The sequence below is a fragment of the Bos taurus genome, chromosome 13 (genome assembly GCF_002263795.3).
Source record: "Bos taurus isolate L1 Dominette 01449 registration number 42190680 breed Hereford chromosome 13, ARS-UCD2.0, whole genome shotgun sequence".
NCBI lineage: Eukaryota > Metazoa > Chordata > Mammalia > Artiodactyla > Bovidae > Bos > Bos taurus.
Genome location: NC_037340.1, coordinates 42,104,577 through 42,116,930, shown reverse-complemented (window position 1 = coordinate 42,116,930; position 12,354 = coordinate 42,104,577). Strand labels below are relative to the sequence as shown.

Below are 12,354 nucleotides of genomic sequence, written 5' to 3'. Positions count from 1 at the left end.
TCTTCTGAGCCATCCCCAGAAACTCTGAGAAGACATTCTCATCCATCATTGAGCTCCAGGGCAGTTGCCCTATGGGGCTCCACAGAGGACAGAGCCTTCCATCATCTTAGTCACCCACTTCCCACCCCTGTGCCTGGGCATCCTCCCCCCTACCCCAACCCAGAAGGACCATCCACTGTGAGTCTGGCTTCAGAGATGGACATGGAAAGGACACAAGTGGCTGTCACCTGCAAAACTGTCTGGATTCTTTTTGAGTGGAATGGATGGAGGGTGGCGACATTGGAACGTAAATAGAAAAAAGAATGGAAGAATGGATAATGGAAGGAAGGATGGATGGATGAAAACGCGGGTGATGCAAGGATGGATGCATGCATGGCTGGACAGATGCATGGAAGGATGGCTGGATGAGTGAATAGATGTGTGGGTAGATGAATGGAAGGATGAGTAAATGGATGGATGGAAGCGTGCATGAATGGACAGGTGATAGACAAATGGAGAATATATGAATGAATGAATATACAACACCAATCCCAAGGGCCCTGTAGGACCCATGAAGGACAAACTTCCGTGAGCAGAGGAGTTTGATTAACTCAGGACCTGCTCCTGCAACCAAGGTGAGACCAACGATAAATTCTCCATCGCTCGACATTGGCAACAACATCCATGGAAATAAATCATCAGAGAGAAGGAAAAACTGACAGGGACCCAGAACGTGCTCTAAGATGCCTTTAATTGCCCTGGTGCCATGCAGACCTAGGACTCCAGACCCTCACTCTTCAGGGGAAGAGGACCTGCCGTGGGAGTCCGGAGCTCATTCTCCTATATCTGCTGGCAGGTGCTGTTCAGGAGGGTAAACTTGGTATATAAGGGCCGTGAGTCCACAATGAAAGTGCAGTTCACCTGAAAATAAAAAAAAGTAATTCTATGTAAGACATAAAATAAAAACAATGTAACAATGAGGGTGCAGAAAGGACTTAACAGGAGCTCAAGGGACATTAAAAACTAAGAAGAAAGAAAAGCAGAATCAAACAGTAGCCTGGGGCTTGGTTCTGGAGCTCAGCTCTCCATGATCAAGGCTGGGAGTTCCTGAGAGGGTGCCTGGTGGAACCATGACCTGCCCCTCAGGGTCCTCTCCCCCAGGGCATGCGATGCCTGAAGGGCTCTGCCCAGTGAGCTCCCGGGGAGCCCACAGCCTGCCCAGGAGATGGTTCAGGTGACACCCCCCCCTCCACCCAACAGTGGCTGCAAACCCACCCCAGCGGAGGCAGCTCCAAGGCTGGGTCCAGAGAGACCCCAGCCCCACTGAGGGCATCTCTCTGACTGGGACCCATCTTCAAGATCTCAGTCTAACCGACCAGACGTCAGCCCATAGGGTGATGACATGAGGACTGATTGACCGAGCCTTGTCCTTGCCGCCCAGGAGACCAGGAGGAGGGTGGGAGCGACCAGCAAACTAATCAGTCCTCCCGTCCAGAAGAATCAGAGCAGAGGAAGGAGAGGCCCACATGGAGAACTGCATCTGCCTGGACCCAAGTTCATAGGAAGCTGGAGGCTCGGGAGCCTCCATCCTGGAGGGAAGGGCCCAGGGGGGTCTGTAGGAGTCTCTGGTGGGCCAGCCAGGCTGTGAGCACAGGGCCCAGCTTGCTGCTGAGCTGGGAGCATCTCTGTGCAGGGGGAGCCCTGGGACCTGGCGGGGAAGGGCCTGAACCCTGCATTCTGTTCCAGGGTCAACACTGATGCCTTCTAAGCCTCCTCACACACCCTCCTTGACATTCTTTTTCATTCTCTGAAGATTTGTGATGCTTTGGGTTGATTTTACTCTCGAACCTTTTTCCCTTCAGGGCCTTCTTGCAAGGGGCAGTTGTCGATGTCTTCATCGTGTTTTTTACAGATTGTGCGGCCCAGGTGCAGGTCCATTAAATACGTCAAAGAGAACTTCTGTCAAAGGGAGATTGTAGAAACTTCTGTGAGTATACACTTTGCAGTAATGAGAAAAACATGGAGATTCGGATAGAAAATGGGCAAATGGTGTGAATGCGCATGTGTGAATCAACTGGGACAAACCTAGGTGCATATTCTTATTTTTTTATTATCAGTTTATATTTTTCTTTTTCATCCTAAATCTCTATTTTCTTACAAAAAGATGCCCCTGAGTGCAGCTCCCGCAGCCCTGGAATTTCCCCTGCCTCACTCCTCCTGATGGTTGGCACCCAGGAGCCGCATCACCAGCACATGGCATTGGCGGGGCAGGGGGGGTGGTGTTCCAGGACGAAGGGCCCTGGCATTGACAGTACACACACAGCACACCTGACATCACCCAGCTCTCAATCACATTATCCAGACACCCGGAGGGCATCACACGGCTCCTTCTAGGGAGGGGGCCAAAAATGCTCATCCGCTGAGCCTCTGTCAAAGCCATGCTGTCCCTTTAGGGGGCAACATCCAGACCAGGACGGGAGCCCGGGGGCTGGATGTTCCCTCTCTCCTGGGGCAGCTGTGACACCCAAGGGCTCACCTGGCAAACCTTCATCCAGGTGGATGTTTGTGACCTGGGTGCTGCTCTGTGTATTCATCAGCTTCTCTAAGAAGTCATCATGAGATAGAATCTCATCTCTTATGGAGAGGCAGTGAGAACTCGGAAGAACTCAAACATGGAGAGGGATGTAGCCAGAAACCTCCCCAGGGAGGAAAATGCCTCTGGGGCACTGACCTAGAAATTTCTAGAAAACTGGCTTCCTTAGGGGTACAGGAATGCCTGCAGCTGATGCAGCCCACCCCCCCCCCCCAACACACACACACACACATGCCCAGTCTCTTGCACTGCGGCTGGACCCTGGGCAAGGACAGGTTTGGGATGGATCGGGGGCAGCAGTGGCCACACGGATGCTTGAGGCGCTCTTGGCCTTGCCAAGTCCGGGGCTGGGACTCAAGCCAGGGAAGGACCAGCTGGTCAGGAAATGAGGGCATGTGAGGGAAGCTGGGGCTGTCTGTGTAGGAGAAGACCCTCCCATCAGAGCCCTGCTGACTCAGGTCGACTTGGGGCTGGCCATCCAGTGTCAGGCTTGGGTCTGGGCTCAGAACAGCTGGACAACAGTTAATCCAGACGAAGTGTACAGGCAGGGGAGCAATGCACATCAGTGGGAAAGTGCCGCCCGGCCGAGCGCTCAGGACACCATGCTCCCCTCTTCCCCACCCTGATGCTCTGTAACCACAGTCTTCCTGACCTTCCCAGGCTGCCTCGGGGATACCCGACCTTCTTCCTGTCTCCCCCGCCCCTCTCTGTGCCGTCTGCCCATCTGCTCAGCACAATGACCTGGGGTCCACGTCTGACACCCTACCCATACCCCACATCAATTTCCAAGCAGACTCAGAAGCCAGCTCTCCTCTGCCACCCGGAGACCAGGGCAGGGCTCCTGCACCCTGGTCTCAGCTTGCACCCAGGCTGAGACATCCACTTCTCCCACAGTGTCCAGAGAGATGCTGGACAAAGCTGAGCAACCTCTTCTTCTGAGTCCCTGATACTCTGAGGGGAATATCCTGACCGGCCACCAACACACCCACACCCTGCGTGCTATCACCTCCCGTCCCCCACCCCCACACCCCCTTCTCTGCAACACAGACCTACAGACTGCAGCCTGGCCCTGCAGACACTCATGACTCCTCCTGGTCCAAGGCCCTCTCTGGGCTTCCCCATCCTTCTTATCCCCAAACCTTCATGTGGGTCCTCCCAGGAGTGCCAGTCTTTAAAAAGGCTCTTCTGCCCCCCACACCACCCTCCCCACAGCCCTGCAGTCCTGCACTGACTGCTCTTGTCCGCCTTTTCAACTGTCTCATCCGAGAACTTGGGGCTTGATTGCTCTCATCACCAGGGTAACAGCCCCAGGAGAGCAGGCCCTGCTATCTCCACTGCCTCCTTCAGGCCTGGAGGGGGCTTAGGGAGGGGGAGAGACTCCCCATGGCCCCACCTTTACCCTGAAGTCAGGCCCTGGGGTGAGGGTGTCGGATCCGTGGTCTGGACGAAAGGACAAGAGATCCTTGTCAGTGTTAGTGGCTCACTTGTGCCTGACTCTTTGCGACCCCATGGACTATAGCCCGCCCGGCTCCTCTGTCCATGGGATTCTCCAGGCAAGAGTACTGGAGTGGGTCACCATGCCTTCCTCCAGGGGATCTTCCCAACCCAGGACCAATGGTGGTCTGCTCCACGAGGTGCCTCAGCTCACCAGCTGGGCCATCAGCCCAGCGGCCTAGGCCCGCTGTCGACTCTGTGATGCTGCTCCTTCCTGGACTTTGGAAGTTGGGGTGCTGCCCCCTGGTTCATCTCCCTCCTCGCTTAGCCTTCTGCTTCCCTCTCCTTCTCTCCCCTGCTCCAAGCATTCAGCAAATATATTGGAACCTTGGAGCCCTTCTAATGGAAGTTTGTATTTTTAAACATCCTTGACCAAATGAGGGCTTCCCTGGCGGCTCAGACAGTAAAGAATCTGCCTGCAACATGGGAGACGTGGGTCAGGAAGATCCCCTGGAGGAGGGCGTGGCAACCCACTCCAGTATTCTTGCCTGGAGAGTCCCCTGGACAGGAGACCCTGGTGGGCTACACTCCATGGGATCACAAAGAGTCGGACACAGCTGAGTGACTAACACTGACCAAATGAAGGGTCTCTTACCCTTTCATGCAGACCACGGACCCGCCACCCCAACCCTGGGGCCTGACTTCAGGGAAAAGGTGGGGCCACAGGGAGGGTCTCTCCCCCTCCCCAAGCCTCCTCCCTTCCCACCTCCATGCCTTCCCCTACTCCCCTCACCCTCACCTTGTGCTGACTCCTCCTGACCCACAGCAGCTTGTATGCATTCTCGTCTGGTTGGTGCTCATTGAAGTGATGGATGGCAAACTCCACACACATGCTGAACTCTTGCCCTGTCTTCCCGATGTCCTCAAACATCCAGCTGCAGACATGAGGCCCCAGAGCAAGAAGCCCCAGGAGCAGAGGCAGCTTCCAGAACATGTTGTCCAGCGTCGTCCTGGAGGCTGAGTGCTTGGGAGGCCGTCTCCTCAGCTCCCCATCCAGCACCGCCCTGCCCCGCACAGTGCTCTGCTGCCCACCGGGCCCTCTGCCCAGTTCCTCCTCTCTGATCCTCCCATTATCACCAGATGGGAAATTGAGCTGGGGGTGGGGCGGGGGGATGTCCCAGTTTCCACCCCTTGTCAAATAAGCCTTGGGCACCAGGGACCCGCAGGCTCTGTTCCCCCTCATCTCTAGAGCAGCTTCAGACCAGCCTCAGTAGGGTCTGGGTGAGGGTCTCGAGCCCTCTGGAATTCCCCTCATGATAGTACACCCCAGAATGGGCAGAGTCATAGGAACGCTTAGGGATATTGGTGGGTCCTGAGTCCTGGGCAGCTGAGGGTCAAACTGGATCTTGGCTGCAGCCCATGACCTCAGGAATCGTCTGGAATGTACAGTGATGGGCAGTGTGTGGGCTGGGATAGTGTCCTCTCCACCTCCCACATCTGCGGACCTCCTTGCCCTGGGGCCTAGCTGTGCTGGGCACTGGGAAGGGGGCTTCTAATGTCTGTGAGCAACGGGGAAGCCAGCCAAGGCAGGGGCCCTGCTGGAAAGGATGTGAATGGAAGCCAGGAGGGGGTCAAGGGCTGCGAAACATCAGGATTAGAATACGCTGAATTTGGATAAATGTCTTATCAGCTCAAAAAGAGTGTGTGCTCTGCGGCCACTGGTGGATAGTCTGCAACTGTTGTTTATTTGTCAAATCAACACTGAGGTGCAGCCTGGGGTGCTTGGCAGCAAGCCATGGCTCCAAAGAGACCACAGAGAAATTGAAACAGACGTTTCCTGCTCTCAAGCTCTGGACGAGGTACCAGCAGGGCCCATGCTGTTGGTGAAGGGCGGGGAGGGTCATGACTGGGGGCCAAACACAGAGCAAGATGTGCACGCCTTCACCGGAGGCCCTGGACTCCCGGCTAAGGCCAGATTGGTCAACTCAAACCAAGAGAGCAGGTTCCGGAAAGCTCTACAGGGGTCTTATCTAAGGCGGCTACAGGGGAAGGGAAGCCTCTGGGGGAAGTTGCACTGGGCCTTTCATTGGTCCTCTCGGGCCTGTGCTCGTACTGGGGGCTCATGTCAGGGTAAGGTCCCTGCAGGCCACCTGGCCACACAAACTGGATGTCCCATGGAGTAGCCTCAAGTCTCCACAATACTCCAAATCAAATTTGTTGAATGATTTCTTACACTTTTGTATATATCATCTGGCTTTCACCTGGTGGACTATCTGTCAACCGTTGAGACAGTGCTTTCACTCTTCCCCAGACCAGGAGTCTGGCTGTCCTCCCTCTGGTTCTGTCCCTTGTAGCTTTACTTCTCCGGAGACTTGGAGAAGGGATGACCCCTACATCAGAGAGACCTCTTGTAACTTCCCTAACTAAGCAAAGCTGTTACATCGGTTTCCCAAACGCTGTGTTTCTGATCCCATACGTGTTTAGAGCTACAACCAGCAGACGTAGGCTGCAGTGGACATTAGCCACCTTCACTTGAACCCTGGTGTCCCCCCAGAAGCTCGTGGTGGGCTTACAGTCACCTTGCAGCTGGGTCTGAATGCTAAGCACCATGACACAAAGACAGGGACAAGTGCAAAGCCCCCCGGTGTAGTCAGGTGTATCTGAGCTCAGACCACAGCACAGCTGAAAAGAGGAGGACAAAGAACCTCTGATGGGAAACAGGAGATGAGGCTAGACTTGTCCAGCCCAGGGCCCACGAAAAATGGCTTCATTCCTCTGAGCTCAAGTGCCCTCAAAGGAAGCTCAGATGACCACATCCCCACTCCTATCAGTTTGTACTTGCCCTTATCAAATTGTGGGGAGATGTAGAAATCCCAAACACAGGTACCAAAGGACCAAAGCTGACTCCGGCCAGCTGTGCTCATGGAGTTGCCCAGAGCTGGGGGACAGGGCAGAGGGGGGTCTGTCTCACCAGTGCTTACGGCCTCATCATGGGTATTGGCCAGCCAGGAAAGGGACCAATGACCATGGACATGCAAATCAGATTCCCCAAACTCAAAAGGCAGAGGGAAGACCCCTGAAGCCTCTTCCTCTGAAGTCCTCCTCCAGATGGCATCCCACGGCCTGTCTGTCCCAGTTGGGCCCCCACACTCCGATCCCTTAGAGCCTCCAGGCCTGTCCCAGGGCTAGTGACTCTGTGTTGATAGGCTTGAAAGACAGGCTGGGTTCCAGTGGGGGAACACAAGGGTTAGGGAGCGGGAGGGGAGGGTGTACTGGAGCTGCCATCTTCTGAGCCGTCCCCAGAGACCCTGAGAAGACTTTCTCATCTGTCAATGAGCTCCAGGGCAGATGCCGTGATGGGGGTCCACTAAGAGCTTTCTGTCATCTTAGTCACCCACTTCCCACTCCTGTGCCTGGGCATTCTCCCCCACCCCACCCCAGAAGGACTATCCACTGTGAGTCTGGCCACAGAAATGGACATAGAAGAGACACAGGTGGCTGTCACCTGGAAAAACTGTCTGGATTCCTTTTGAGTAGAATGGATGGAAGCTGGAGGGATGGGAGGGTGAATGGACAGAAGAGTGGATGATGGGAGGATGGATGTATGTCTGGATGGATGGATAGATGGATGCATGGATGATGGAAAGATGAATGGATGCCTGACTATATGGATGAGTGAAGGGATAGATGCATAGACACATGGATGGACAGATGATAGAGAAATGAGGAATATATGGATTAATGAATGGATATGCACACTAACCATAAGGGCCCTGGAGGAACCAGGAAGGGCAACCTCTCATGGTCAGAGGAGTTTGATTAACTCAGTACCTGCTCTTGCAACCAAGGTGAGACCAACGATAAATTCTCCATCGCTCGACATTGGCAACAACATCCATGGAAATAAATCATCAGAGAGAAGGAAAAACTGACAGGGACCCAGAATGTGCTCTAAGATGCCTTTAATTGCCCTGGTGCCATGCAGACCTAGGACTCCAGACCCTCACTCTTCAGGGGAAGAGGACCTGCCGTGGGAGTCCGGAGCTTGTTCCCCTACATCTGCTGTCAGGTGCTGTTCAGGAGGGTAAACTGGGTAAACCAGGGCCGTGAGTCCACAATGAAAGTGCAGTTCACCTGAAAAAAAAAAGTAATTCTATGTAAGACATAAAATAAGAACAGTGTAACAATGAGGGTGCAGAAAGGACTTAACAGGAGCTCAAGGGACATTAAACAGTAAAGAGAAAAGAAAAGCAGAATCAAACAGTAGCCTGGGGCTGGGCTCTGGAGCTCAGCTCTCCATGATCAAGGCTGGGAGCTCCTGAGAGGGTGCCTGGCGGGACCATGACCTGCCCCTCAGGGTCCTCTCCCCCAGGGCATGCGATGCCTGAAGGGCTCTGCCCAGTGAGCTCCCGGGGAGCCTGGAGACTGCCCAGGAGATGGTTCAGGTGACACCCACTCACCCCTCAGTAGCTGCAAACCCACCCCAGCGGAGGCAGCTCCTAGGCTGGGTCCAGAGACACCCCAGCCCCACTGAGGCCCATATCCAAGGTCGCAGTCCAATTGACCATACGTCAGCCCATAGGGTGATGACGTAAGGACTGATTGACCGAGACTTGTCCTTGCCGCCCAGGAGACCAGGAGGAGGGTGGGAGCGACCAGCAAACTAATCAGTCCTCCCGTCCAGAAGAATTGGAGCAGAGGAAGGAGAGGCTCACAGGGAGAACTGCCTCTGCCTGGACCCAAGTTGGTAGGAAGCTGGAGGCTGGGGCTCCTCTACCCTGGAGGGGAGGGCCCAAAGCGGGCGGTCTGTGGGGGTCTTTGGTGAGCCAGCCGGGCTGTGAGCACAGGGCCCAGTTTGCTGCTGAGCTGGCAGCATCTTTGTGCAGGGCGAGCCCTGGGACCAGGAGAGGAGGGGTCTGGACTCATCGTTCTGTCCCTGGGTCAACCCTGATGACTTTCCTTGAAGCCTTCTGTGAGGTAAAGAAAATAGACATAGAGGTCTCTGCCCAGATTCCTGGCACACAGCATCTGAATCCCTTGTAAGTTTCTAAGTGATAAGAACTCCAGGAGCATGTTCTGTTCTACTGAGGTGATTCTAGTGAGCTCCTGGATGGGGACTGGTTACTAGAAAAACCCACTGATGGAATTGGAGATAGTCATGCCAACGGAGGAAGTCTCCTCCCAAATCCTGACCTGAGATTCACAACACCCATGTGGGTGACCACGTTCTTGTACTGGGGGGTGACGCACCTCAATCACCAAAGCTTCTGTGCTCGGGACCCTCCCTCACCTCGTCCTGGGTATCTCTGTGTCTGGCTGCTCACCTGTGTCCTTTCACTATATCTTTTAATAAGACAGGAAAGCTAATTATTCCCTGAGTTCTGTAGGTCACTCCAGCAAATTAATCAAGCCTGAAGAGGGGGAGATAGGAACCCCTGATGTGTGATCAAATTGGACAGAAATTCTGAGCAACTGGCATCTGAATGAGGGACAGGTGTCTCAGGGGCTTCAGCCTTTAACCTGTGAAACCTGATGCCACCTCCAGGTAGGTGGCTGGTGTCCTGGAAGGATTTCTTGGTCACTAGAAGGATCAGTAGCAAGGTGCTCTGTGTGGGGAATAAGGAGTTCCAAAAGGCAGTGAAAGTGTTAGCTGCTCAGTCGTGTCTGAGTCTGCTACCCCACGGACTGTAGCCCACCAGGCTCTCCTGTCCGTGGGATTCTCCAGGCAAGAATCCTGGAGTGGGTAGCTATTCCCTTCTCTAGGGGATCTTTCTGTCCTAGGGATCAAACCCAGGTCTCTGGCATTGCAGGCACATTCTTTACCATCTGAGCCACCGGGGAAGCCCAAAGGGCAGAACTGTTGCTAATTAAAGGAGAGGCAGCACCGAAACCACCCGAGGCAGAGGCTCATAGAGATTAGGAGATGACTGCCTGGGACGCTGCATATACCCTAACCTTGACAGCAAGCCCTCCCTTTGAAAACTGCAGAAGAAATAATGCAGGACTGTCACTTCCTTCATCCTTATCACACACTCCTGCTTGACTATATAACCTTTCCCTACTCACCAGGGAGAGGGGGCACAGTTTTTGAGGTACTAGCCTTCTGTGTTCCCCCATTGCCTGGCAAGGTAATAAAGCCACTCTTTCTTTCTCCATAATTCTGCTTGGCACTGGGACACAGAGAGCCAAGATTTTGGCAACACGCCCTCCTTGAAGTGATTTTTCCGTCTCAGGTTGTTTTCATTCTCAAACCTTTCTCTCTCCTGGGCTTTCTTGCAGGGGGCAGTTGTCAATGTCTTCGTCGTGTTTCTTACAAATTGTGCGGCCCAGGTCCAGTTCCATTAAATATATCATTGTCCAGCTCTGCCAAGGAGAAATTAGAAAACAGAAGGGTAGAGAATCCAGTAGAAAAGTGGGCGAAGGACTAGACTATGCATATGAATAGGACACGCACCTATGTGCAATTTCTCTACAAGAACATACCAACCAAAAGATGCCCCTGAGTGCAGCTTCAGCAGCCCTGGACACTTCCCTGTCTTGCTCCTCCTGATGACTGGGACCTGGGAGGCGTATCACCAGTCCACGGCAGTGGCGGGGGGTGGGGGGTGTCATGGGACAGAGGACCTGGGGCTGACAGTACACGCACAGCACACTTGATGTCCCCTAGCTCTCAGTCGTATTAGCCAGACACGCAGAGGGCATTGCACAGCGCCTTCTAGGGAGGGGGCCGGAAATGCGCATCCACTGAGCCTTTGTCAGAGCTGTGCTGTCCCTCAGGGGGAAACATCCAGCCCCAGGACAGAGGCCTGGGGGCTGGACCCTCCATCTCTCCTGGGGCACCCTGGGGCTCAGCACCCAAGGGCAAACCTTAATCCAGGTGGGTGTTTTTAACCTGGGTGCTGCTCTGTGTGTCCATCACCTTCTCTAAGAAGTCATCATGAGATAGAATCTTGTCCCCTACAGAGAGGTGGTGAGGACTTGAAAGAACTCAGACACAAAGAGGGATGTGGCCAGCAATCTCACCAGGGAGGAACACACCTCCAGGGCACTGACCTGGAATTGTCTAGAAAGCTGATTCCTTAAGGGTTCAGAAATGCCCGTAGCTGAAGCCACCAGCCACAAACATATACACACAAACACACACACATGCCCAGCACCTTGCACTGCAGCTAGACCCCAGGCGAGGACAGGATTAGGAGAGATCAGGGCCAGGAGTGGCCACAGTGATGCTCAAGGGGCCCTTGGCCTCCCCGAGTCCAGGGCTTGGACTCAACCCAGGGAAGGGCCGGCCAGTCAGGAAATGAGGGCATGTGAAGGAAGCCAGGGTCATCTGTGCAAGAGGGCGGCCGCCTCCAGTCCCTTCAGGAGTGTGTGCGGCGGGGGACCCTCCCATCAGAGCCCTGCTCACCCAGGCCAGCTTGTGGTGAGCCGTTCCACAGCCCCGGCCCATGACTGTCACTCACCTTTTGCTGGGCTCGCCTCACCTCCAGCAGCTTGTAGGCCTGCTCCTCGGTATTGCCACTGTTGAACCAAGCCACGGCGAACTCCACAGACACCACAAAATAATCGAGGTCCTTACTAATGTCTACGAATTCCATTTGAATGGCCCAGACATGCATGCCCAGGACAGCAAGCCCCAGAAGCAGAGTTGCCTTCAGAAACATGCTGCTCGACCTCAGCCCGAAAGACAGCTGACAGGGGCGTGGGAGTGGTCTCTGGGCAGGGGCGCCCTCCACAGCCTGTATCCCCTACAGCCCTGCGCTGCTGGCCTCCTGCTTTGAGGGGGCCTCTGCCCAGCCGTTCCGCAGCATCCCCGGCCAGTCTCTCCTGTGGACACCAAACAGAGGCCAAGTGGGGGGTCGCATTCTCTCCTTGGTCACGTAAACCTCGAAGGTAGGGACTTGCACCCAGCAGGCTCTGTCCCCCTCATTTCCAGGGCTTCATCCTGTGAGTGTCCCACGCTTGCTGGGCCCTGAGTCCCCCGTTTGCCTTCAGGGCCGTATAAGCAGGGACTCCCGGAGTCACGTGAAGTCCTGGGAGCGCCAGGAAGCTCATTCCTGGGCAGTGGCCAAGGCTGCCTGTGGCCTTGGCTGGAAGCAACAGCCCCCAGGCGAGCCCAGGGGAGTATGGGGTATGCAGCCAGCCGCGGGGGTGTCTAGGTGAAGCTGTGCTCCCCACTGCCCTGATAGGAGCTTCTAACCGTAGTTGATCTCCCAGCCGTCTTCTCTCTTATTGACTATCAGCTCATGTCCACTACAGTCAGAGAGTATCTTTCCTATTATGTCTCTTCTTGAAACTTACTGAGGTTTGTTTTATGACCAATATGCCACAGGTTCTTGAGAAGACTG

The 12,354-nt window shown here is 54.6% G+C and overlaps 2 protein-coding genes across 2 annotated transcripts; both read right to left on the bottom strand.

The window, feature by feature from the left end:
• Nucleotides 1–713: 713 nt before the first annotated feature.
• On the bottom strand, nucleotides 714–5,046 carry LOC617402 (cystatin). Its single transcript, NM_001078075.1, has 3 exons — nucleotides 4,806–5,046; nucleotides 1,828–1,938; nucleotides 714–900 (listed from the first exon to the last, which is right to left on the bottom strand). The coding sequence occupies exons 1-3, from the start codon at nucleotides 4,998–5,000 to the stop codon at nucleotides 820–822; spliced, it is 387 nt and encodes a 128-aa protein (NP_001071543.1). The 5' UTR covers nucleotides 5,001–5,046; the 3' UTR covers nucleotides 714–819.
• Nucleotides 5,047–7,951: 2,905 nt separating this feature from the next.
• Nucleotides 7,952–11,980, bottom strand: MGC133636 (cystatin SC). The gene is given in 3 exon segments (NM_001038122.2): nucleotides 7,952–8,140; nucleotides 10,259–10,369; nucleotides 11,470–11,980. Coding segments are annotated over 3 exon segments (381 nt in total). The 5' UTR covers nucleotides 11,671–11,980; the 3' UTR covers nucleotides 7,952–8,071.
• Between the last annotated feature and the right edge of the window lie 374 nt (nucleotides 11,981–12,354).